Source organism: Rhipicephalus microplus, chromosome X (genome assembly GCF_043290135.1).
Source record: "Rhipicephalus microplus isolate Deutch F79 chromosome X, USDA_Rmic, whole genome shotgun sequence".
Classification (NCBI taxonomy): domain Eukaryota; kingdom Metazoa; phylum Arthropoda; class Arachnida; order Ixodida; family Ixodidae; genus Rhipicephalus; species Rhipicephalus microplus.
The window spans coordinates 126,385,178-126,411,371 of record NC_134710.1 but is presented as its reverse complement, the minus strand read 5'-3'; the positions used below and the strand labels follow the sequence as shown (position 1 = coordinate 126,411,371).

Below are 26,194 nucleotides of genomic sequence, written 5' to 3'. Positions count from 1 at the left end.
GTCTGGATGTTGCAATTTCCCAAGAAGCTTTCACTGAACAAGAAGCAAGTGTTTGCACGCAAACAATAAACAACGACGCTCATTGGGCGGGTCGATACCACACTTTGATTCAGACTATTGCGCTCCCAAGTGTTGATACCAGACTATTGCGCTCCCAAGTGTCACGCCACGCCATCGTTCAAAATGCGAGAAAGTGCAGCGATTGCTGAAAGAAGAAAAAAAAAGCATCGCAATATTATCGCGAAAGCAAGCACCACGCATGTGTTAAGAAAATCGCAGCCGATGCAAATAAAGGAGAGAAGGCCGTGTTTGTTTTGCATCAAATAGAATGTGACGGAAGAAAGCATTCAGCGTACCCAGACGATTTTGTAAGGGGTGTGTGGTATGCTGCTTTCTGTCACAAAGAGGCTATGATCACGCGCACACTTCGGGGCTTGTGACACTGCCAGCAAAGTGCACTTGTCAGAGGTGTATAGGTTCAAGCCCAGCATCACCAGCTATGAGCAATGCCATAAACCATTTGTGCGTCTTCAATGATTAAGCAACTTGTTTTTCAATGCGCGGTTAGTGGAGAAGCGAGCCGGAACTCCTGTGTTCGCGTGCTGTACGGAGTGGCGGAAGATGGCAGGGTCGCAGCGCCCCCCTCAAAGGTGTGGCGAGAAGCATAAACTACCCCCGTTGAAAAGGCCGTAAGAAGGGAGCGCGCAGGTGCAGTCTAACCCGGCCGTGATCAGCACAAGAGGCTTCAAACAATCTTCAAACACGCCTATCGTTTGGGCCGATATTTAGTTGAACATGGAAGGATTACACTTCATAACAACCAAGAAATCATCCACGTATCTGAGTATTTTGATAACATGTGTACCTTCTAACTTTTTCTGCTTTTACACCGTGAGTTACACATGCTGTTTTAATGTAATATGGGAATCGTGGGCGAATATCCAATTACCGCTTTTTGTAAGGGTCTTAAGGCAAGTGGAAAGTAAAGCACTATTACCGACAATGATATTTTCTAAATGACACTTCCAGACTCGTACACAACCGTGTACCACTAAAAGCAAAACAATATACGAACAAACACCAACATCAACATCGTATGGACTTTGATCGCGCGCACATAGAACGTTGATTCATACAAGTGGCCCTCTGTATACTGTATGTCACCGGTTGATAAGTATTTTGCGTGACGGAGAAGACGTCGTTCGAAGCGTGCCCGAATCACTTCCAGTCGTGAATATCGTTCTGAGCTGAGTTTTTCGAAGCTACAGATGACAAGCAAAAGAACCTTGTCAATGCGAAACTTTTCCGAAGAAGGTGCATTAATGACAGAGCCGAGAACGCCCGAAGCAAAAAGAAAACTACTTCACGCCTTGCCTTAGACGCTCTCTTCAGGAATTTTAATGGCATGCGAATAAAGCGTAGGCGTCCCATCTAAGACATCTGTTGCGCCTCGCTTTGCTGCGATTCTCAGCGATGTTGGAGTGGAAGAAGTGGCAGGTGGCGTCGTGCAGCCAGTCAGGGGCGTAATCACGAGGTGCACGCTTACGCCACTGCGTGCTCTTCTCTGAGATGGTTTTGAATACTCGAGCAGGGGGTGTGCGAATAGGGATTAGTTTAGAACTGAATCGAATGTTGTTTGAAGAATGACGACACCGACTCGGGTATGAATCTAACATCATTTGAATAGTTTTAGAATAGTTAGTCAACCGTTTTGAAAGCACCCCTCTAGACTTCAGCAGCATTTATGTGAAACAACTATTCAGACACTTTGCCAAAGGAACATGTCAATTACTTTTGACCGACAAAAACAAAAAAACAAATATGGAAACTTTGGCAAGCTGATACACGACATCGACTAGAGCGTTCGAGATATTTTGTAACAGTGGGTTGGTGTAAAGCAGTGAATATTGCATTAAAGGTGGTACCTAATGTAGTATGGGATGAAATGTAGGTCCTTTGCTTCAATACCATCAGTGTTGAATGCTGTATCTGCAAGAACACTCTACACAAACACGAGACTTGCGTATTTCGTCATTTTAAGTGTATACGTGCAGAAAAGTTAAAGCTCTGAAGCTGAATTCAACCGTACAACGCAGCTTGAAATGATGGTGACCAGGGGCGTAGCCAGTGTAGCGAAGCCTTTACACCAGCGATTTCGTCCGTGGGGTGTACAGGTGCCTCTTCATGTTGGTGCGTATGATAATATCTGGAATTTTGTGTGCCAAGACCATGATACGATTATGAGGCATGCCATAGAGTGGAGGGCTCCGGATACTTTAACCGTCTGGTGTTCTTTAACGTGCACGGACATTACACGGGCCTCTGGCATTTGACCTTCATCGGAATGTGACTGGCGCGACCGGGATCGAACCCACGAGCGTCGGTTTAGCGGCTGAGCAACGTGACCGTTGCACCCCCGTGACGTATTCTGTTGCTGTGTATGTAAAATGTAATAAAGACAAATGTAATAGATGCTATTACAACCGTCACTAGATCTAAAGAAATTTGCATCTTGGCTGCAGGAACCAAGAATAGGAATTTTATAAAGCCGAAAGTCCCGATTTAGCGAAAAAGACTAGCATAGATATGCCGTACCTTGGCAATACTATATAGTGTGGTGCTTGCCCGTACAGTTATATTTGATGGCTTCTAAATCTTCCGCTCATGGTAAGGCTATTTTTATCGATGTGAAATTGAAAAAAATTTCTATGCATAGAAAACATCATGGAACAAAGAAAGAAAGAGAGAGATAAAGATGAAGGAAGGATTGGGAGGTTAACCACAGGAAGCCTCCGGTTCGCTGCCCTGTACTTGGGTAGGGATGTAAAATAATGAATGAGAAGAAGAGTTGGTGATGACAGCAGGCGACAAAACAGTCACGACTGTAGGCCCGTCCTTGTACTAACACGCAGTGACATTGTATGCTAACAGCCATAGTTTTATTGTGATAGAAATAATAGTGACACTCTCGGCTGAATTTTGCCGCCGGTGTCAGCGACCACCGTCATTCACCATATATGTATGCGTGTCTATATATATGAAAACGCAAAGACAAATAGACCAGAAAAAAAAAAAACTCCGGCGTGCGGAATCGTACGTCCGACCATTCGTGCAGGAGCGCGCGGCGTTTGCCGCTGAGCCACGAAATAGAACGTCTTTCATCGTTGACACGGCAAGCTGTTTATATCTACCACTAAGCGCTTGCGGCGCCTATGAACTCTCTCGCTGTATTTCGTGCTGACCGGCTGTGCCCCCGCTATCTCCAACTACAGCGCAGCGCTAGCCGACCGGCTCGCCCTCCGCCATCTCCCGACTTCGTGAAGCTTTCGCTGAGTGGTGCTCTGTCCTCGGAATCGTGCGACCGTGTCCATCTTTCCTATCTTCTCCTTAATTCTTTACGTGGGTCTCTCTGTCCCTGTCTCTATCTCTATCCCCATCCCTTTTATTCCCTCCTTACCCACATCCCTCGTAAACGCTGTTGAGGTGTCGCACTATGATGAAGACAGTTACGGGGCTCACTTTTATCTTTTTTTTTGTTTCTTTGAAGAATCACTTACAAAAATGGCACCTATCTTGGGGGGAATAGTGTGTTTTCAGCATTACTAGTGAGATTGTGCAATGAGTGCGCTCGGATAATGCTCGGCGCCCAGCTCATCACGATGCGCCCATGCGCGCTCATCTCCCACGCGTTATTTGCGCCGCGGAAGGGGAGGGGCCTTATCCGCGCACCTAACTGTGGTTGGGGTTATCACGCGCCGTTGGCTTTCATCGGAACGTCGCGCTCAGTTGCCGAGCTCACAAAGATAACTTTGCTCGCTTCACAGGCCCCGTTTGCGAAAAGAGCACGCTTTTCGAACACAGCGAAGTAACAACTTGGACACTTGTCAGTTAGCACTCATATCTATACCTGTAATTACGTTTCTTGCGTCATTTTTGTTTAAACAGCGCGTTAAGTGTCGAGCTGTAAACGTTGTTAGTTAGCTCTCGTCCTGGTTGTGCTGTTTTTGTGCGTTATTTGTGCTTCACGTTTTGGTCTGCTTACTGTTCTCAGCGTTACATTCCAAGTTGTTTCTAACGCATTCATTGCCTCACCTTTGCGGCGAAACTGTGACTTTTTTTTTCATTAAGTCGGGTTGCTCGAAGGAGCACTGAAAATGAATCAATGATCAAACATGTATTCAGAACGGAGTGCGTCTACTAAAAAAATTTGGTTGCAATCAAATTGGTCAAATGGCGTAGATTCAGCGAAAACGCATTTGCGTGTATTTTTTTCAAGTTGACCTGCGTAATTAACGTAAAAATTGCCAGTATGTATGTTAAGCTGTTCAGGGTCATCGTAACTCGCTCAGAAATTCAATAGCCGGAAAGCTAATCGCAGTTGCAGATAGCAAGACGCGAAACTAACCTTCGAAACGCCGTTGAGACGCAGTGTCAAAGCATTGCCCAAATAACTTCCTAATGCAACTGCAACCTCCTGAATGTAACCAGCATATGAATTTCAAAGCTGTCATCCTACGCTAGACAGACACGCATTGTCGTACTCCTGCGTTCTCTTTCAGAAATAGCCGGCGAACGTGCGGAAAGCTTTCCTTAAATCCGCTAAGCGTGATGTCAGCAGGCACCGAAAGTACCTAGACAGTCGTCCATCTACATTTGGCACTGATGTTGAGAATGCATTTACGAAGAAGTCACCTATGGTTGCGCTGCAGCTCAAACAGTTCGTTATACCCCGAGTCTTGATGTCCGCAAGCCAAGCTGATCTAGACAGCTCGCTTTTGACTGTCACGAGAAGCGAATTTTGCTGCGATTCATCGACAACCAACGACAACTTGAACATTGATAGCAGGGTAGCTGAAAGTAGGAGGCTCATTTCAGAAATTTTGGCAGAAATTTTCCGCGCTCAACAAAAGACTTCGCGCGTGGTGCGATGAAACAACGTCGGAAAGGGCTGGGGAAAATAGCTCCTATGATACAAAGAAATTTATCATTGCAATAAAAATTAATGAGTAACGCCACACTTCTCGTTACGTAGAAAAAGGTAATTTAAGTACATTACCCGACATAGTTTCAAAAAAGTAATGGGTATGTCAGTAAGTAACTGAAAAAATTGGCGCGTTACCGATAACGGCGTTACAAGTGTTGTGACATGAAAAATTTGACAGAACGATTAAAACTGATTCTCAAATTATGTTCAAAACTAAATTTTAATCAATTCAATTGTTCCGTAGATCAACACTTCATATGCGTAACCATCGTATCATTGTTCGAAGCAATTGAATGTGATAAGTGACTTTCACAGCCGTTTTGATTTTGTGGTCGCTTTCTTTTTGTGTCTATACAAGTGGACTGCAAGAAGAGTCGACTTCAAAAAGAAGAGTCGAGTTCAAGCGTAGCTGTAGCTGCACGTATGAACAGAAATGTTTGAAAAAATGAAAATGGGCTGCGAAGACAGCGTACTCACCAGATGCTGCCGCCAACGTGCGGCTTAGCTCCATTGTACGGGAACCTTATGTCTACCACCTGGCCGCCGTTGTCCACGTGAACCGATGGAAAATTAGTCACGACCCTGGACGGAATTCCCAAGGCACGGAGAACTGTAAATGCATACGCCACGTAGACGTCAAAGCTCGGTACATTTAAATGGGTCCCTTTCCTTAGGAATTTTTCAGTATATGTGCTGACTTATAGCCAGCATTCAGAACACCCAATAAGTTGTAGAAATATACAAGTAGCGTTAAAGAGCGTACGGTTGGTACAGCCAAGAACACCAAGAGTACAGTAGCGCTCTATTAGCCATCTTTGCTCAGAGAAAAAACTTGCATTAAGTAATAAAGAACCAATTGGTCATTTACTTCAAATTAGCTTCCTTAATATATAAGCTTAGGTCGGCAAAACTCGCGGAGCTCTCTCAGACTCAATCATGAAATATATTTTAATCTTTGGACTCATTCAGTCTCACGAAAATTTTCCGGAGCCGGACTTACTCGGACTAATAGACACAACAATTCTCTTCAACCAGAGTCATACTCACCAAAACCTTACTCACCCGGACTCACGGCTTGATGTGAGTCTGGCTGAGTCCGAGTGAGTCACCTCATGAGTCCGTGAGCCCCGCCGCGGTGGTCTAGTGGCTAAGGTACTCGGCTGCTGACCCGCAGGTCGCGGGATCGAATCCCGGCTGCGGCCGCCGCATTTCTGATGGAGGCGGAAATGAAGTAGGCCCGTGTACTCAGATTTGGGTGCACGTTAACGAACCCCAGGTGGCCGAAATCTCCGGAGCCCTCCACTACGGCGTCTCTCATAATCATATGGTGGTTTTTGGATATTAAACCCCACATATCAATCAAATCAGTCATGAGTCCGTGAGTCTAGAATTAGATTTCTCGACCATGGTATCAATGCTCTTTAACATCAATATCTCACGCAATTGGTGCTCTTCTTGGTGCCGTTTGACATAATCTTGGACAACAAGCTCTGAGTGCTTGCAAACTAGTAAGGTCATTTTGTCTTGGAAGTGATGACAGCATTAGATATAATAATTAATAAACTCTCTAGAAGAGCTGTAATGGAGGGAGACCAAGGCTTCCCTTGCGCAATTCGCACCTCTGATTAATAAACATTAAAACAGTGTATGAAGGACACTGCTTTGGAATACACATGTGGGTAGATGCGAGTGTAAACGTGAATCCGGGCAAGGCTGATAGTAGTGCTGAAGATGAATAGACAGGACCTTACGTCGACAAAAAAAGTGGAAATCACTCAGGCTCACTCAAAAAATATATATTGCGCTTTGGACTGACTCGGACTCAGACTCGTCAAAATTTTCTTGAGCCGAAGTCACTCGGACCCACGCTCACGAAAACTTTCTTCAAGCGGGCGCACTGGGACTAAGACTCAAGAAAATATTACTCGCCCAAAATCACCCACTCTCACGGCTTTATCTGAGTCTGAGTGAGTCGACGCATCAGTGAGTTCGCCGACCTGTGAGTAAAAGTAACTATATTACAACGTTTACGAGGCATTTTGCCTAAGCCCTGGTCTTTTTATGGCAGAACAAAAGGCAAGTTTCGCTATCAATTCTGATGTCATTTTTTTCTCGCTATTTGGAATGTAATATGTCGGTTGTCGTGGCAGTTTAGAGTTCAGGGCAAACGCCTGTTTACGAAAGTTGGGCTTCCGGTGATCTGCTTCTGATGGCAACTATTCCAGAAATTTAATTCAGTGGGGGCTGCTGCACAACAGCAGTTACTTATCATTCGTCACTCTCCGCGTAGGTTAGCCAAATATAGCGCGCTCTCAAGATGGTCAACTGCGCCACGGTCGCCTTACGGGTATTGAGGACAGCTGCGAAGGTGAAGCACTGGCCGTAGTTTACTGTGTTTCCACCCATCTCGATGTACTGGTTGAGGATGGCGGAAGACGAGCTCCAGGCGTAAGGGTGGACGCCGTTTGAGTACGGCGGGTTCCATTTTCCTTGGACCACACCGTTGTTGTCCTTGGAATTTACCTGCGGTTCGCGAAAGAGCTTTAGCTAACACAAATAAGCGAAACATTTTTGAAAGGGTCCCTAAGGAATCTCTTAAAATACGGAGAAGTGGGCTATCATCATATGAGGTTGTTCTCCTTTTCGGCACAGTTCGTGTATATAGCGCTTGTAAGATTTATGGTGAGTGCTGGAAAAAACTAATCTCTTGTCCTTGAATTTTGAGTGGTTTAGGGGCTTTTAAGGGACAACTGTAAAGCTATATACACTTCTCTCCTGTCTTTTCGGCATTACCGGCTATGGTACACGCCGCTCTAGCCCTACCTGCGTCTTTTCAAGACTACAACTACTGCATCGACACTACTCTGTTGAAAAAAGGGCGTCAACTTCGTTGACATTGCCCCGCCGTCGCCCGGCTTGTAGCATACACCGGAAATAAGAAAAGGCACTCACTCCGGAAGCAAGCTTGCGTGACACGGCAATGGGATTCCCTCTTTGTGATATAGGCAGCCCAGTAATCTCGAACAGGAATTCTGCAGTTGGTAGCGACGCTTTCTCGAACTGAAAGTAGCCGGTGAACGAAGCTTCAGAGCTTTCTGATTTTGTGTGGGGGGCAAAATAATGTTACTGTTTGGTGCTGTGCGCTAAACTTCCAAATTAAACAAAAGTCAGAAACTTTAAGCGTCCCTCCGCATCACATGCACAGTCGTACGAGGCAAACATTTGTTTTCTCTTCATGCATATATGAGTACAGCGCTAACTTGCAGGTAAATTCAGTAAACATTCTACTCATACTCAGCGACAAAGGGACAAGCTCTTGTTCAATACGAGAAAACAGAAGTTATATTTCAACGGGAAAAAATATATTGCATGCAGGGCAAAAAGGACATCATAATATTATATTTTTTGTTAGTATTCGATGCGTCTAGCATCTGCAATTGACAGAAGTAAAATATTTTTTAAACTTTTATTATAGTGGGCAACCATATAAGTTCAGTGCGCAGGATTGCGCTACAATTGCTTTATATTAAGTTAATAAATTAAGGAGGGGTGACGTTAAAAGCGCATTGATACTATTCAGGTGGTACATATGAGAGCAACGCCTTTCTTCTGCAACGAAGAGTTCGTTTCATACCTGCCCGTAGTACCACTCCTTGGGAACGGGGCTTTCCGCCTGTCCGTGGTATATATAGCCTCTATCTTGCATCACGTAGAAGCTCCGCGCTTGATCATTTTCTACAAACACGAGGTCTCCTGCGAATGACAGTGTTGTAGAATATTTTTGTAACCATGCAGTGTGAGAAGGAATAGGTTACGTGAAGCTTCACAATCTTTCGATCAGCTCACCTGGGACCATTTCTTGGAAGAAAATTCGTTCAAATGAAAAAAAAAAAGATCTTTCCTGCAGGAAATGCGTCGGCACACGCCACTGCCAGGGAACGTGATCGCAGGGTAACCACACTTGGCTATCGTGCTCCAGGGAACACGTTACAAACAGATGCATTCCAGAAAGGTGGCTGATCAGAGGCTAAGCAACAGAACCTACCCTCCGCCACATTATAAGCTAACCACAAAAAAAAAAAAAAAAAACTAGCCATGCTTACAGGATAAGGCAACACTTTTCACCATAACACAGTGCTGTATGACGTGAATCCTAATAAACTGCTTTACAAGTTCAAGTACCTGAAGTTCTCAACGCTACATATCACCTAGTACAGGACCTCGAGCACTGCAGATCCACACCCCTCTCTTTACCATAAAATTGAATATCACTAGGAGGATCAGCTCTCTGGCTCAAGCCCTGATGACTTGGGTTCATGGCATCATGAAGTGGGGAAGCTATCCTCCTGAAGACGACCTAAAGGTATACTGCCTAAATTTGAATAAAGGTTAATCCTTCTCCTAGTTGCTGGCGATAATATACACCATAACAACGGTTAACACAAGGAGGGTACAGGAATCTTGCTACTCGTGTACTTTCGTATGGCCAAAATTAAACACCAAAATCGGGGCTGTACATTAACTCGACACGCACACGTTCATGTACACCATGATGTCAAGAGTAGAGTTGGTTCAGATGGGTGCTAGTGTGCAACACTCAAGATGGCCTTCATCTCTGCCAGAGAATTTGCTGTAGGCTTGGTGATGATTGTTGATATACGCTTTACTTAATGAGTCTCGTGGCGTCAATCTCACAATTCAGAGCAAAAAAAAAATGTGTTACGAATAGGATTATCGAAATCAGCTTTGTGGACTACGTGAAACGCTAGTAATCTGGGGCTGAATACACGCAAATTTCAGTTCGTAAGTTGTGTTTGCCACTTAGCTAATTGGCATCGTTACTTATATGTCTCGCATCACGGTGAGCTGAAAATTTATTTCTCGAGGAATTATAGTGTCAAATGTTGGTGTGTATATGGGCCCAGAATTGTTTAAAAGTACATAAAACTTATAGCTATAGCAATGCTACTTAGTGTGGTATGTTGGACGTTTGTGGGATGTTGAACACCTAAAAAAATTTAAATGCTTAAGCAGAAAAAAAAAACAGCCTTCAGTGATTCCCTTGTTCTCTCGCTTCGATTTCTTGAAGTTGATATTAGATAACCGGTTTGGTGCCTGATACCTTTGTGGGGAAGCTTAATGTTGATGCCCCATGCCCACCGGGCCTTAATGGTACAGCTTCTTTTTCTTCCTTGAAAGGACTGCTTCGTTGAAGGCCCCCTTTTAATTGCAAGTCTGTTTGAATGTGTAGGATATAGGGCCTGTATTAGAGGTTATTGTCTCATCTTAATAAAGCTGTATTCCTCCACTTGGCGCTGGCGATAAGCCTACATACTGTCATTGATTGCAGAAGCATGTAAATGAGTGCTTGCAGTTCAACCTTGCCGAGTAGTTTTAGATGTCCGGGTTGAGCATAGGATTGTGTTCCTTCACACATGAAATGACTCGTACTCCCAGTCGGTGACTGGCCAAGAATCTTTCACATGCGATTTCAAATATGTGAAGTATTAACTAATGATTGAACAAAAAAGCAACGATAAAAGTAAATGTACAGTAACTATTTAGTTGTACATTCATATCAGACAGCTAAACGGTTATCCCGCAGAAGAAGTAGAATAATATATTACTCTTATTATCCTTCATTCTCAATGGCACATACAAACCGTAGGGAATTCGCAGCCTTGGAAGTCGTGTCTTCTAGATTTACGTGCAATATGCGGCGCTGCCATCTACCAGGTTGGGAGAAAGGAAGAGATTCAATTTTATTGCGCGACATCCAGTGCATATATATCGTGCCATATGTCCGTTAAGAATCCTGCGATGCTGAATGCTCATGCAAAGTAAACGTGCCGGTTTCTTGAGGTAATGTTGTAGGCAGAAATGCCATCCATGCTCCTAATGTGTTCTTCTTAAAACTTTGTATGTATAGTATGCGCATATTTTATGCATAACCTAAGCTCTGTACCCGTCACCATTTTCATATAAAGCTGCTTTTGTTCACTGACATCATGCTTACGCGTATGAACACGGACAAATTGCCAAAATACCATTATTTTGTAAATTGCAGCAGGCTCATGCCTGTTGCATCCTCCAACTTACATATTGAGCTCTTGCCATGTTTTAGGCTCGCTGCTATCATAATTGTCGTCTACGACTTGTTTGTTACATGAACGCTGTTTTTTCATTGGGTTTTCACGATCATCTCTATAAGCAATCGCCCAGAAAGGCATCGCCATTGAATGAAAAAAAAAAAAAGAAAGAAAGGGCAGCGATGCACTAGTGGTGTGAAGACTGAGCAACAGTGGAGCTGGTGGAGTTCCCCTTCTCCTCACTGTTTTTTTCAGCCTCTTGCTATACTATACTGCAGAACAAGACTATACTTTTTTTTTCTTTTCTCCCTCCTCAACAGCCTCACATAACTACTCACAATTAATTCCCATTCCCACACGTTTGCTATACCATTTACTTCACACTCTGCCCTCCTCCTTTCTCTCCGCCTCACCCCGACTTCCTTTTCACACTTCTCTTCTATATTGTACAGTGTCATCTATGCTTCCTATCTCTTCATGTTATTTTATATCTCTCTACCATCGCTAGGCAGAGCACGCGTCAGCGTGATAATGATAGTACTCTGTACGATTCATGCGGACAAACGAAAAGCTCAACAGCTAAGGAGTAAAATTTCAAGACCTGCACGAAATGTGATCCGTGATCGTCGTCAGCGTAACTGCATAGATGGATGAAGGCTCAAGACAAAGTCAGTTTCGAGCACGTAACATTTGTAGCTAAAGTAACATTTTAGGAAAGGAAACGGCCGCCCATGTTTGTAACATTCTCGCATCAGAAGTTCCTGAAGGCACGTTAACGTGCTTCTCTAGAAGTAGACGCGCTTTGTTGTGCAGCTTGCAGCTGGCGTATTTTAAAGAACCACTCACCAGGTTCCCAAAATACAAAAAAGAGCGCGATATTATTTCCTGATATTTCTCGTCGTTCTTGGTGCACTACTGTGACTTATACAGCAGACATTCTCTCGATTCGTTAATATACGCGAAATATCACATGTGATTTGTCTCCTGCACTGCTTTGCCATGCAGCCGTCCATCCGTTCTTTTTTGTATCGCATGAATATTGTGCACAGTTGACCGATCAAACTTCATTTTGTGTGTTCACAACTGCGCAAGCGGTGATAACAGTGCGCAGCCGAGAAGCGCGAAATCTCCATAGGCTCTAGCGCTTAGTGCTGATATTGTTCACGTGCATTCAAGAACTAAGGGACGAGGAGGATGCATCGTGTGTATGAAGCAGAGCAGAAAATCACCCCCTCGTCTTTAAACGGGGGTGATGAGTGGCCCTTTAAGTAGCCATAGATGTGTGTAGACACATTTATGACCACTAGAAGCATACTATAATCAAAGTATGCGCATTCATACCAGTAGTTTTTACCTGAGCCGAAGCAACAGCTTTTTGTAACACAAACAACAAAAAAAAAATGCATTGAAGACACGTGCTCCTATTATCACGTATATCGCCTGGAGCTGTAGTTTGCATGCCAGTTAGCAGTGGCGTTTTCTGAATGTGCACGATGCCGTGGGTTCTAACCCCAGGTCAAGGCTGTCATATTCATTTGGGGGAAAGAACGCATCGTCTTTCGAATACAGAGCAATAGTACAATGTGAATTATACCATGATGTCAGCATTAATCTGTCATCAGCCACTACGTAGCATCTTGTAACACGAGCTGCGTCACCGTGTTGCTTAGTATTCGATTACTTTTCACCGAAGGCAACTACTTTGACCGTCATAATGGGTATATCCAAAGACAAATTGCACATGTTCTTACGCTCGTCAGAAATACACGAACCCCTTATCCTTTGCTCTGTTAGCTGGTAGCAAACCACCCACCCAATTCTGGCGGTACAGCTGTACTATCGGATACAAAGGTAGGCGGGAAGTAAGTATTCTTGAAAGTAGCTTCCTGCAACATGCTTTAGTTTGGCACAATGAATTGACTTCCTTTTTCATATTCTGTCTGCGTCGTGTTAAATATTTCAAGATTTATAGCGAGCTGCGGTCATAGCGTGTACGTGTCAGCGGCAATAAACAGAAAGAGTTAATGAGTGCTGAATGCAGATTGGCAGCTTTTGCTCTACGAGCGCCAGCCAGCTGTTTCCCGTAACCACCCCCATCCCCCCTTTGTTTTCAATAGAACCTTTCGAAACTTGTATTCAATATGATGGTTATATCGTCTTGTTGGGGTCGCTGTAAAATTTGTTTGACGAACCAATTGTAGTGTGGCATTATTTTACACCTCCGTTCGTTATCACTCTGGTTCACACTTGTGCATTGATGTACGCGTGCGCAGAGTTCGTGCCAGGAGTGCCGGCAAGCGCACTCACCACTGTGCCATGGATTGAAAAGGATGTAGATGGATTCTCTGGCCCGAAACTGCTGTCCGTTGCCAGATATGGTGAGTATCCAGCGGCCTACGCCGGCCGTGACGGGGATCTCGAGGCGAAGCAGACGCATCGGGCCGTCCTGATGCACAAGGGCTAGAATCCACTGGGCCTGGCCGGCTGCTGGATAGGTGGACACAGAATTCGGGTCACCTGGCACCGGTAGCTGCACCAGGCTCCCATCGCCAGGTTGAGGATTGTCGCCTGCGTGAAACGAAGTCGCATTGTTGCAACGCAGACTTAACGGAGCCACACCGAAGGCCTGATAGCTTTGCGGGTGCTATAGCTGACAAACGTGGTTCCAAGTGTCTCCATATCGTAAGCACCCTGTAGAAAAAATAAGGCTGTAAATCAACTCAGCCAAACGAAAAACAAAAGGGGGGGGGGAGGGTACGACGAGAAAGCAAGAGAAAGAGAGAACCAGGATAATATTGCCCTCTGTACGATGACGACTGAGCGGAAGCGTCGTGGATAGATATAATTGATGCAAAGTGGCCGCATTTTTATCACTTCTCTAGAACGTGTAGTCAAGTGTTTTTCTATGTAAAACCAACTCGCCCCAAAATCAGTGCTTTCTCATCGATTCAGGCGTGTTTTAGCTGATCTATGCGGAGTTGTAAGTTGAGGTGCGCCAGAGGCTTGACACGACTAAGAGGTGGTGGCGGTTCCGGATTGGGACGATGATGACGATACTGTTCTTATGTGCTGGAAGGACAGTTAACTACCCGTGTTTCTCGCTTTGAAGTCGACTTGAGTGGTAGCCGCTATGGTTGCAGTTGATTCTCTGTAGATTTCTTCCAAAATATTTATATATGCTTCGTCGACACACTAATTCCGCAGTGTCTGCATGACTGCTGATATTTATACTGAATCAAACGCCTTCTCATAATATATGAAAGCTATGTATAGTGGTTCACTGTATTCTGAGCATTTCTCTATTACTTGATTGATAGTATGTATGTGGTCGATTGTTGAGTAGCCTGTTCGAAATCCTGCTTGTTCCTTTGGTTGATCGAATTCTAATGTTGTCTTAATTCTGTTAGCAATTACCTTTGTAAATAGGCTGTATACGACGGAGAGCAAGCTGATCAGCCTATAATTCTTCAAGTCCTTGTCATCTCCTTTCTTATGTAATAAGATGATGTTAGCATTCTTCCAAGATTCTGGTACTCTTCCCGTCAGGAGACACTTCGTAAATAGGTGGCTAGTTTTTCTAACACAGTCTGTCCTCCGTCTTTCAGCGGATCTGGTGTTACCTGATCCTCACCAGCCACTTTGCCTCTTCGCATTCCCTCCAAGGCTTTTCTGACTTCTATCATTACTAGTGGGATTCCATCTGGGTTACTGCTAGTTCTTGTATTGAGGTCGTGGTTGTCCCGGCTACTGTACAGATCCCTCTAAAACTTTTCCGCTATCTTAACTATCCTATCCATATAAGTAGTTACTTTGACTTCCTATCCTATCCATATAAGTAGTTACTTTGCCTTCCGTCTTTTAGTGTATGCATCTGGTTCTTGCCTATCCCAATTTTCTTAATCCCCACTTGGACACTTTCTCCGTTATTTAGAGCATGTTCAATTCTCTCCATGTTATCGTAATTAATCGAAACTGATTAATAAGCGCAAGGTACCGACGTAGGAAGGCATACCTTCTTACGTCGCTACCTTACGCTTATTAATCAGTTTCGAAAAGAAAGTGACAAAATACTAATCAGGAATGGTGTGAGGCAGGGGGTACAATCTCTCCAATGCTATTTACCGCGTGCTTACAGGAGGTTGTCAGAGGCCTTGAATAGGAAGAGTTAGGGATACGAGTTAATGGAAAGTATATTAGTAACCTACGCTTCACCGACGACATTGCATTACTGAGTAACTCAGGGGATGAATTCCAACTCATGATTACGGAGTTAGACAAAAAGAGCGGAAAGGTAGGTCTTAAGTTTACTCTGTAGAAAACGAAAGTAATGTACAGCAGCCTCGATCGGAAGAGAAAAGCGCTTCGAAATAGGTAATAGTGGACTTGAAGTTGTAAATGACTTCGTTTACTTAGGACAGGTAATAACCGTGGAGCCGAACTACGACTTTGAAGTAACTAGAAGAATATGAATGGAGGGGAGCACATTTTACAAACACTCTCAAATCATGACTGCTACATTGCCACTATCCATCAAGAGGAAGGTATATAACAGCTGCATCTTGTCGGTACTTACTTATGGGGCCGAAACCTGGAGGTTTATAAAAAGGATTCAGCTTAAACTGAGGGCGACGGAGCGAGCGATGGAAAAGAAAATATAAGTGTAACCTTAAGAGACAAAGAGAGAGCAGAGTGGATCAGGGAACAAACTGGGATTAAGGATATCATAGTTGAAATTAAGAAGAGGAAACGGACATGGGCTGGGAATGCAGCGCGTAGGCAAGATAACCGCTGGTCATAAAGGGTTACTAACTGGATTTCCAGAGAAAGCAAGCGGGTAAGAGGGAGACAGAAGGTTAGGTGGGCAGATGAGATTAAGAAGTTTGCGGGTATAAAGTGGCAGCAGCAAGCACAGGACCGAGTTGACTGGCGGAATATGGGAGAGACCTTTGTCCTGGAGTGGACGTAGTCAGGCTGATAGGGATGATGAGTAGTAGCCGTATTTCGCAAAAACTCTTCTTTATTCTCCTTGAGTACTGGGGTAATTTTGGGGGGATGTTTACTGAATGGCAGTTAAGTCCAAATATCGGAAATGTTGGACAGTGATGTTGCTAGTGCTTTACATTCTTTTGTGTAGGGTGTGAGTGGCTATGTTTCAGAGGATGCGGTAGTGAATACATACATTTTCAGGTTGTCTAATTAAGGACGTACTTACTGTTCTGTATGTAAGATTGTAGATAGCAGGTCTCAAGAGATGTCTAAAAGTAATAAGTGGACTAAAATTAACATCAGGAATGTTGAAATCAACAAATATGAAATAAGTAACACTAATAAAAACAAACGTAAAATAGCATACAAAATCAATAAATGATCTAATTAAAATAAAGCATTCAATGTATGCATTGATATAAACACTGGAGTGCGACACTCTCGGAAAGAAAGTTGCTTCTCATTGAGAGCTTTTGTACCTGCTGCTCATGTTGATACAAGGCTGGTGACTACTTTTTGTCAACATCTGCAACAAAGCTTACTTCAGTTCATGTGCAAATTACAAGGAACAGGATATCTGACATGTACTTAGTGTACTTACAGCAAGGAGCTCCGAGAATTCTCACCAAGCCCGTAGTTTCTGCGTTACCATAGTTTGGTATCAGAGTCAAACAGGTAAGCTAGTTTGGTCTCGTGGTAAACACACGCTTGAAGTGCTTGCTTTTTTTCTCTTCGAAAGCTAATATATCAGCGCAACATGTGCAGTTACCTAGAGTTAGGATGATGGCAACGTTCGATGCGGGAACGCTGACGGCGATTTTGAAGGGGAACCCTCGCCTGACCACGAGCGAAGGCGCGTTCCCTCGGAGTATCTTGAAAGGCTCCGTGTGGTGTGCGACCGCGTTCTCCTCGAAGAAGAGGTTGAGGCTGACGCCGCCACCCCCTTGAGCTGCACGGCCAGAGAGAGTATTTTGAGGACAACCTAGCACTCTCGGGTATACGTCACCATATACAGCATACTCACGTGTTTTTACCAGCCTCTGGGGGTTCATTCATGTCAGTGCACGCTTGTTTCTACTGCATATATGCTGCTCGTTATAAGCCCATAAACACATTAATATACCACAGACCATTTGAATATATGTGGACTAACAGTTAATGTGCTACTAATAAGCAGTTTTCTCTTGCACGTTCGTGGTAGGTGTACCCGTCTATCGACATAATGCTTAGAGAGCACTGAGCTCTTTGAAATTGTATTTTTTTATTACTTTCCATCATTTATGCGACGCTTTTAAAGGGTGACAACATGTCGGGAAAAGACCAGAAAAGCTGTCCCGGGAAGCTATTTTTCTCTTTTGCTAATTGTAGGAAATTACGACAGGGATTTAGATTAGTTATATTGAGGTTTATATACAAAGTCGGTTGTGCATGCACATTGGGGGCACAACATGTCATATGAGCACGACGTGGAAGCGAAGTCTCGTACCTTCAATTCCACCATAAAGCTATCTGTTTAAGCTGACTGCAAGACATTTAAAGTACATCCATGTCATGTAGCCTGTTGGTAGCCTGATGCAGTCATATGGACGTGGCTTAACAGCCAAGAAACGAAAAGAGAAGATATCATCTCTGAGCGCTGTATTCAGTGGACATCTTTCCGTGTTTTGATATACATGGTCACTTCACTAATGTTAGCAAGAATAAAGAGAAACTAGGGAAAATCAAGTAGGGAAGTGTTTATAAAAGGCGACGCAAGCTGGTTCACATGCTGATCCTCTCGATCTGTAATCGGTGGATAACATTACCACTGAGCTTTGCGTGCGATGTAATGCGTCGATACTGCTCCCATAATCCACTCGTTTAATACATAATCACGTTGGAAACCGCCACCCTAACGCACTGCCACAGTAGTCTAGTGGCTGAAGCTGCTGACTCGCAGCTCGCGGGGTCGAATTTCGGCTGCAGTGGCTGCATTTTTGATGGAGACGAAAATGCTGTAGGCCCGTGTGTTCAGATTTGGGTGCATGTTAATGAACTCCAGGTGGTAGAAATTTCTGGAGCCCCCCACTACGGCGTCTCTCGTAATCATATGGTGGTTTTGGGGCGTTAAACCCAACATATCAATCAACCACCACCCTAACGTCCGCAAGGAGTATTTCTTGGACAAGGACACGTTCTTGACTGATATATGCTCAATGGCCGCCTGGGCGTCTGGCTCAGCGAAAGTATACATATGACCTAAATATGAGAGATGCTGGCCTTTGTGACACCATCGAAACATTTTTTGCCATTTTTGTGTCCGTCGAAGTCCTGTTACTTGCACTGCGCACACCATATTGAAGATATACCACTACTTACATACGTAAACGTAGCCCAGTTGTAGAATTCAGCGTCTTGAAATGATTGATTGATTTGTGGGGTTTAACGTGCCAAAACCACCATGTGATTATGAGAGATGCCGTAGTGGAGGGCTCCGGAAATTTCGATCACCTAGGGCTCTTTAACGTTCGCCCAAATCTGAGCACACAGGCCTACACAATTTCCGCCTCCATCGGAAATGCAGCCGTCGCCACCGGGATTTGATCCCGTGACCTGCGGGTCAGCTGCCGAGTACCTTAGCCACTAGACCACCGCGGCGGGGCAAGCTTTAAAATGCTGCCCTGGTGTTTAATGCCACTAAAGTAATCAATTTCGCAAGGTCTATCGCAACAGACGCAGACATCACCCTTATACGCTTTGTCTACTTCGCAATGTTTCTCCTTAAGCATAATCTCTTCTGTGGTTGCTTTATAATGAAAAAAAAAATAAAAAAATAATAAATAGTCACGTCATCTCACTCTCTTTTAATTATTTTCTGTTTCAAAAATATTTTGTGAGTTGCACTGTTGGACGCGTCGTACTTAGACTGACTCCTCATTTCACAAGGTAATATTGGAATGAAACGACTTTCTTCACAATAAATTGAAAGTACATGATTATATTTACTAAAAGTGTTGCTACGCCAAATGATTCGTAAGATTAAAAATTGCAGCTTGTGCCGACTAACTGGGTACATGTTATTAAAGAATGTGAGCGGCCACTGGTGCAAAATGCTGTGAAGGAGGGAGGGGAGGGGGGGGGGGTTTAAGTTAGGAACAAGGCCTTGCGTGCAGAAAAGGAAAAGGCGTTTAATAGTGTATGCCCGCCAGCTGCAAAACTATACGTATCGTAGGCAAAGGCGGTCGGTCAACGGTGAACAGCACTTGGCGAACTAAACGCCGATCAATAAGTTATGTACATTAGTAAAGATCGTGTCAACATAAATTTCATGTTGTTCTGTTGTCGGGGGAGGGGGGGGGTTCTAACCGAGAAGATTCTAATTTTGCCCTAGCAAAAGAGCTGTCGTGTGTATCAGTCATGTCAGCCTCTCTGAATAGGAACCTTTAGACCTCGATGTCTATTTCAGAGATCCCGTAACCTGTTTATCCGGACGGGAGAGCAGAGTTTTTTTTCTCTTGCCTGTGCGCATTCTTACAAAGATGAGAATCGCATCCCCGTAACACCTTAGTAATAAGTTTCATAAGATATGGACACTCAAAGCAAATAGATCAAGCTGTGTGAAAAGCTGATTGCTGCTCGTTGCGTGGAAGGTGCGGGAATACCTTTTTTAATTACGCATTTATGCGGTGCTCTTTATGAGGAGCGTTGTTGTACGAGTGAGCTACCAACTGAGATTGCGTGTGGACCCATAAATCTTTTTTCACAATAACTGGCATCTGCGTGAGGGACAAATGCTGGGTTATTTTGTTGTGTGGAGACTATGTTATTTTAATTTACGCAAAATGTTTTCTCGGTCGATTTGTGTTGGGATGTATTCATGTCTTGTGCATTTGTACTTTTTTTTGTCTGACTGATACCTAAAGCAATTCTAGATCACTCATTAGTACACTTTTATAAATCTATGCGCACTTCTAATATTGTTTACATGTTGTCACTCGTTACTGTGGCTGTTGTGATTGTACCTAATGGGACAGTCCTGCGATAATAGCGAAAGTGTGGCTATTTGGTGGTTCATACTTGGGAAGTAAAAACAGGGCCAAAATATAGACAAGGACAGAGGAAAAGACGACACCGCGCTGATGTCCTCTGTCCTTGTCTATATTTTTGCACTGTTTTCACTTCCCAAGTATGAACCACCAACCAGCCCAACTTTTGCTATCACTTCAATTTATTTCTTGTGCATTGGGCTCTTCTCTCTATCCCAATCAGCGTGGTGTCGTCTCTTCATCTGTCCTTGTCTATATTTTCGCGCTGTTTTTACATCCTAAGCACAGTCGTGCGTGTTAGCGAAAATAAGCCATTATCTATTAGAATATTATAGTCATCGTCTATTGTTTCCCTTTACATTTCTTTGAAAACAAAAAAAAAAGAAGTTCTATGTGGTTTTTATTTCCAGATGGTAAACCTAAATATGCGAGTGTGATAAGATTTGAACATCTCTCTATTCAGGTGACCATATATACTCTGAAATATGCGCACGTAAGAGACAAAGAAGTCCTGGGAAAGATGGAGGTTTTAACTGGTGAGAAATAGCGGAACAGGGAATGTCGCCGGATCTAACATTCCGACGAAAGGACTGTTCGCTAAGGCGAGGTCAAGTCTCGTTGTCGAGTCTTCTGCTCCAGCGACATTTCATGTTGGGCGATTTCTCATCGCACACTCAACTGGTATGATGAGAAGTGTATCCAGTAGAAATTAGTTGCAGGGAATGCATGGAGGTGGCATGGGGAAGTGTGGGGTGGGTAACCTAACGGGATACTCCGTTGGGACAATGCGCATAGGACGATGCACATATGCGTAGAGGAATTCGGACGGGCAGCATAAACGCAGATGACTAAGGCAGACACGTGATGTTGTCAAGAGATTCGCACAGACCTGTTGATTCATGGAGTGCTCGAAGTGATCACTGGTGGGACGTAAGGGCTGTGAAACCGTAGGTGTAAAGCTTGCCGTACGGTATGGATTATTATGTGAATTCTCGCCACAGATGTGGGCTACGAAAGTGCGTGTGGGCTATTTGTGCACGGTGTTGAAGGAACGCTGAATTCAGCAAAAAAACAAAAAAACAATCTGGGTGCTGGTCGCACGTAAAGTGTATACACCACGTTTGAGTACAATTGTAAGTAAACTAATTGCTGAAGGCACAGTGCACATCGCATACAACAATGAACACTTTGCCTTAGTGGTGGCCAGTGTGTGCATAAAAGAGGGCGGTGGTCTGCGATCGTACTGGAGCGTTAAAGCGACGCACAACGTGTGACCGTATACGTACCCGATATCTCGGTGAGCGACCACCATAGGAGAATTAATGGGCCGGCAAACGTGGCGGCCAAATGTCTGGACGCACTGGTCATCACCGGACAGTGTCCCTAGAACACACAGTACCTAGGCAAGGGTGCTGTAGCATGTCTAACGCGAAGCCATCGTCAGAACGGCCTTGACGGCCTTGGCAAGTCCTTGTAGCGGAACGTCTTTGATCTGCACGGCCCAGGTTGGCTCAGAGACGTAAAGCCGGCCGCGGTCCTTGTGCTTCACGTGCTTTCACAATGCTGCACAGCCCCTGTCGAGTGTCTGGGCGCAGCTCCGGTTACGTTTTCATTCCCCGTGGGTTTTAGAGCTCGGAGTGTCAGCGATCACTCTGCCGGAGACGATCTGGCCGCCTTCAATCGCTTATCGGCGTCGCCTTGCGTTCGGTATTCCCAGAAGGCTTCGCCTTTTCAGTGAAATATATTTTACCCACTATATACTTGGGTAAGGAAGGACGCATCGCTTTCGGCGGCGGTTCTTGTTTCCACGGAGACAGCGGCGTGCAGCTGCCGGTTCACCTGCTCCTCATGTTTGTGTTGATCGAAATGATGCTTGTTTATTTTGGTCTCTTTTCTTCACCCGTCGTTCGGAGAGCATATCAAATCGGGAAGTGGAGGGGCGTGGAAGAGTTTCCCTTTTTGTATTTTAAGTGTTATTTTCCGCAGACGATTTCTTTTTTTACTTCTCGCGAGCTGGTGTCGCTCAATTGATGTCTGGACGTATTGAATCCCTTCGGCCCTTGAATGAACCTGCGCGCACCAACGATGAATCGTCACTTGATTGAAGACTGCGAGGCGGCCGTAGATCACTTTGACGGCTCCACAAAAGGTGCCGCGTCACGCGCTCCGCTTTCGAAAGTTCGCATATCTTCCAGTGAAGCAACCGCAACTGTTTTTCTAGGTGGCACATTGTGACACATCCCATCGGCGGCTCGGTATGTCCAATAGAGGCGTGCCTCGGGTGGAGGGTGACGGAGTATCGCTTTCTACGCACAGCTGCTCATGCACTGAAAGTGAAAGGCCACACTATGTTACGCACCCCAAGATTTAACGACACAACGTGCTTTCTTTAACGTTATTAACGTTCCTGCTTGTTATTTGCCTCTCCGCTATGGGAAGGCGTTGCTTTCTCACTTGGCCGCATCTATGGCAAATGGCGCTCGCATCGATAAATAACGACGACTGATGTCGCATCCGTAACGCCGTCACAATAACGACCCCTTTCTCTCTCTAAGAGGTTTACGACCCTCGTCTGTTCGTTTGTCGCTCTTGTTTCTGTTGTGAACAAAGCAACAGGTGTTATGCGTTCAGTAACCGCCCGTTAAAAATTGAGTGCTGTTAGAAATAAACGGCACTGGATCTTTTATTACGTGCGAGCCAGCTAAGTCGGCTCAGCGTTTATTTTCGAGCGTCAAGCTCTTGTCGACGTCAGCAGAGTTGATTCGTCTACAGCTTATTTCTCGTGTCGCTCATTTGCTTACAGCCGAAGGCGTGGCCACCTGCCAATTACAGCGGCGCCTTCATGCAACTGACAGCGTTGTCTCCCACTAATAAACTGGAGAGACAAAGAAAACGAAAGTGCAGCTGTTTCGTTCGCGCTCTCAGACCCGTCTTGCGGTGATTTTCAACAACCCACCGCTGCGAGTGAGAAACCTCCATCGCCCGTTAGAAAGGTTACCAGCCTTTTATTTGCCTTAGGTTTGCTTCACTATCAACTAATTTACGAGTTCCACGAACTTAGTCTACAAATACAGTTTTCATTTATATTTTCATCCGCACTCTCCTCAGTTATTCGAAGTCGATCCACCTCTCACCAGCACCTCGCCGGAAATTCATGAATCTTTTTTTTTTCACAAACTATTTCATCATCCTGTACCGGGTAACAAGCTTCTTTTGCTATTACATAATATCTTCTTGGCCATGTTGGAATTAGATCTTGTAGGTCGTTCTTCCTCTTGCATTCATTCAAGGAGGCGCTTTTGCCACATAGCAGAGACGTCTTTTTGCTTTATGTTTGTTTGTGATATCTTTTTTTTCGCCGCCATTTAGTGCTGAGCATCGTCGTCTTCGTCAAATGCGACTGGTGTTTGCTGAAAAACCAATCAACACAATTTCTCAATTCACTGCAGGGCTGGTCGCGTGGTTGCCTCGTTGTAATGAACTATGTCAGCCCGTAATCTGTATTGGCTCGAGACCACACCGTTGTTGCCCTTGGTTTTTGTTCGCGGCGGACCAGTATGATTGTGAGTAAGACTGGTGTGCATGTATCGAGGCCGTAAATTCACGCGTTGTTCGCCATTCACGAGCGCACATTTTATGTGCTGTCACGAGAGTCTGTTTTCACACCATTCTTGTCGGGCAGGCATGCAGTAAAAGCTTCATAACTCTGAACACTCTCCCGACGGACTAGTATAGTTGACCGCAGCCACTGAGCAAATGCCTAAAGAAAACGAGTTGATTACTTTTTTTTTATTGATAAGCGAGGTTCACTTCGGTTCAGCCAATTTTGAGACAGGGCTTTTATGTATCTTCTTATGCTTGACATTGCCTCTCTAAACAAGTGGCCGCTTTACTTTCGTATTTCACACTGCTCCATACAACAGAACGCGTGAATTTTTCGTTCTCCGTGCTCTCTGCATGCATCCACTTTTGAGCGGCGGAAGGGGCCTTTGCACCTGTCTTGAATGATAAGATCGCGGTATTCTGCAGTCTGGTCGATAGTGTCAGTAGCATATACATACTATGCCGTAAATCATTTGAAATTTACTTACCAAAACTAAAAAAAAATAGGCAAGAACTTTTTGGCCACTCACTCAATGCTGTTTCGCGCGGTGTTTGACAACTTGGGGTACAAGCCAAATTATTCCACTTCAAACGAGGCGTTCACGAAATTGCGATTTTAATTTCGTAAGCTCAAGGTTCTGGTGCTGGCAGAATGAGTAAATAAAAAAAGCAATGACAAGAAGCGGCATTCGTCTAGCTATAAAAAGTTGTTGAAAGAATTATCGTTCCGAGAACGAAGTTGGGAGCTTCAAGACATTCCTTTCATGAACGACAGTTTTCATTTGAGCACTCGTAACGAAATTATTAATCAAATAAGGGAAAATATGAAACTCGTTCTACGCTAGGACGAAGAATGGTTGACAATTTCGTTCATCGGGGCTGAAGCACAAATTGTACACGCGATCTGTCAAGGAACGTCTGCTATGGAGGTCGTGACACTTCTATTTACTGGAGCTTGAAAGGGAAAGTACGATATTTACGCACTTGTATTCGTGAATTCGGTTAAAATGTCGAGACGCAATGTCGAACCACTTGACGAGTGAATGTTTGCGCGTGTGTGTAAGAAAAGAAGGTTGATGATTGCTTGCGGGATGGGTTCGGGTCGCGTATAAGCAGTGGAATTTGACAAATTATACATAGATAGACACAAGCAGCAGTCCAAGGTGAACTGTTAAAAAGTGAAGATAAACTAGTGTCGACCACATGGTAACAAAGTGTTCCCGGAAAATTTAAGCACAAATTGTGAAAGTGCGAGACTGCGATTAAAAGAGCAGAACGGTGGCTAGGGGACAGCTGCTAACGGGTAGTAAGAGAGGCTCTCAACATGATTAATGTTTTACCGTAAAAAAGTGCCAGTTGGAGGCGTGAGATGTTTAGGAGCAGAGTCTACTCAAGTTTCCAAATTTGGAAAGCGAAATAGTGAGAGTGGTATCATGACCCCTTAAAAAAGAAGCGCACCCGAATATTTTTTGATCACGTGGAGAAAGCGGAGTCCTGCCGATAGCACCTGAAACATCGAGCGCATTAAAAAAAAATGATCCACAGATTCAGTTAGCAGGCACATCAAAGTATGGAACACACCTGTCTACCAATCAACTGAACAGAGTGGAAGGAATTGACAAGGTTTCCGAGGAAGAAATTGAGGTCATAAAGATCGAGAAATTTTGAAAATGGGTGATGAAAGAGTTGGGAAAAAAGATAAATAGTGAATGGTGGTGTTCCTTCGTCGGTGCGTTGTCGTGTCACCCATACTGGAATATCGCTGCTAAATTTCTATTTTTTTGGTACTCATTGTAACTGGGTATCCAAGGGTGAAAACATGGGCAACGCACACTTCATGTAGTTCTTAGGCTTTCTAGGTAGAAAGCAAAATCTCCGTAATTGCCCATTGGAGCATCAGCAAACCAGTTCAGTCGCCGTCCTGGTATTACAGCGTAGTGTCACTTTTGGCGAAGACATTTGTTTTAAGGCACCTTCTGTTGCACTTTGTGGCACGTTTGTGTATAGGGAGGGAGGTTTTGCTCATGCTTTCGTGCGGCACATCACAAGAACGATTTTTTTTCTATTTGAATAGTTCAGTTGTGGTTTGACGGAACACCTGCCTTCTTTTTACGGACCTTATCATCCTAAATAAAGTCCCAAAGTTAGATTTTTTTCTTGCAGCGTGTGCAGCATTCCTCAAAAAGACGACCACGAAACTTGCCTCGCGATGTTCGGCTGCCGTGCCTCTTCTTTAAAAAGTGCGTTTTCTGACGACTGAGTAATTTACAGAGTATCATTGAGCAACATAACAACGCAAATGTTCTGCCGGAAGTTGGGATTAATCATATGGTAGACGTTAATATGTATTGTGCGTGATGTTCTAATAATTTATAATGAAATATACACCTTGTGACAAGTAATTCGATGCTCCCAGGATCTTTTATTTAATGTGTACTAAGTCTAACGTATTGAAAATAAAAACAGGCCACTTGTTGCGCCGATATTGCCGTTTTTGTCAGGTGTCG

General features: G+C 44.3%; 1 protein-coding gene across 2 annotated transcripts in view; it reads right to left on the bottom strand.

Annotated features, from left to right (window-relative positions):
* Nucleotides 1-21,808, bottom strand: part of LOC119176825 (hemocyte protein-glutamine gamma-glutamyltransferase) — a 42,693-nt gene extending 20,885 nt beyond the window's left edge. The window contains exons 1-7 of one of the 2 annotated variants that reach the window (XM_037428176.2): nt 21,371-21,808; nt 16,829-17,008; nt 13,381-13,641; nt 8,619-8,737; nt 7,937-8,044; nt 7,330-7,507; nt 5,462-5,594 (exon numbers count right to left, since the gene is read on the bottom strand). In XM_037428176.2, coding sequence (XP_037284073.2) covers nt 5,462-5,594; nt 7,330-7,507; nt 7,937-8,044; nt 8,619-8,737; nt 13,381-13,641; nt 16,829-17,008; nt 21,371-21,452 — 1,061 coding nt within the window. In that variant the 5' untranslated portion in view covers nt 21,453-21,808. Of the gene's footprint in view, nt 1-5,461; nt 5,595-7,329; nt 7,508-7,936; nt 8,045-8,618; nt 8,738-13,380; nt 13,642-16,828; nt 17,148-21,370 lie in introns of those variants that run through there. The other variant, XM_075877611.1, reaches the window with a different exon arrangement.
* Between the last annotated feature and the right edge of the window lie 4,386 nt (nt 21,809-26,194).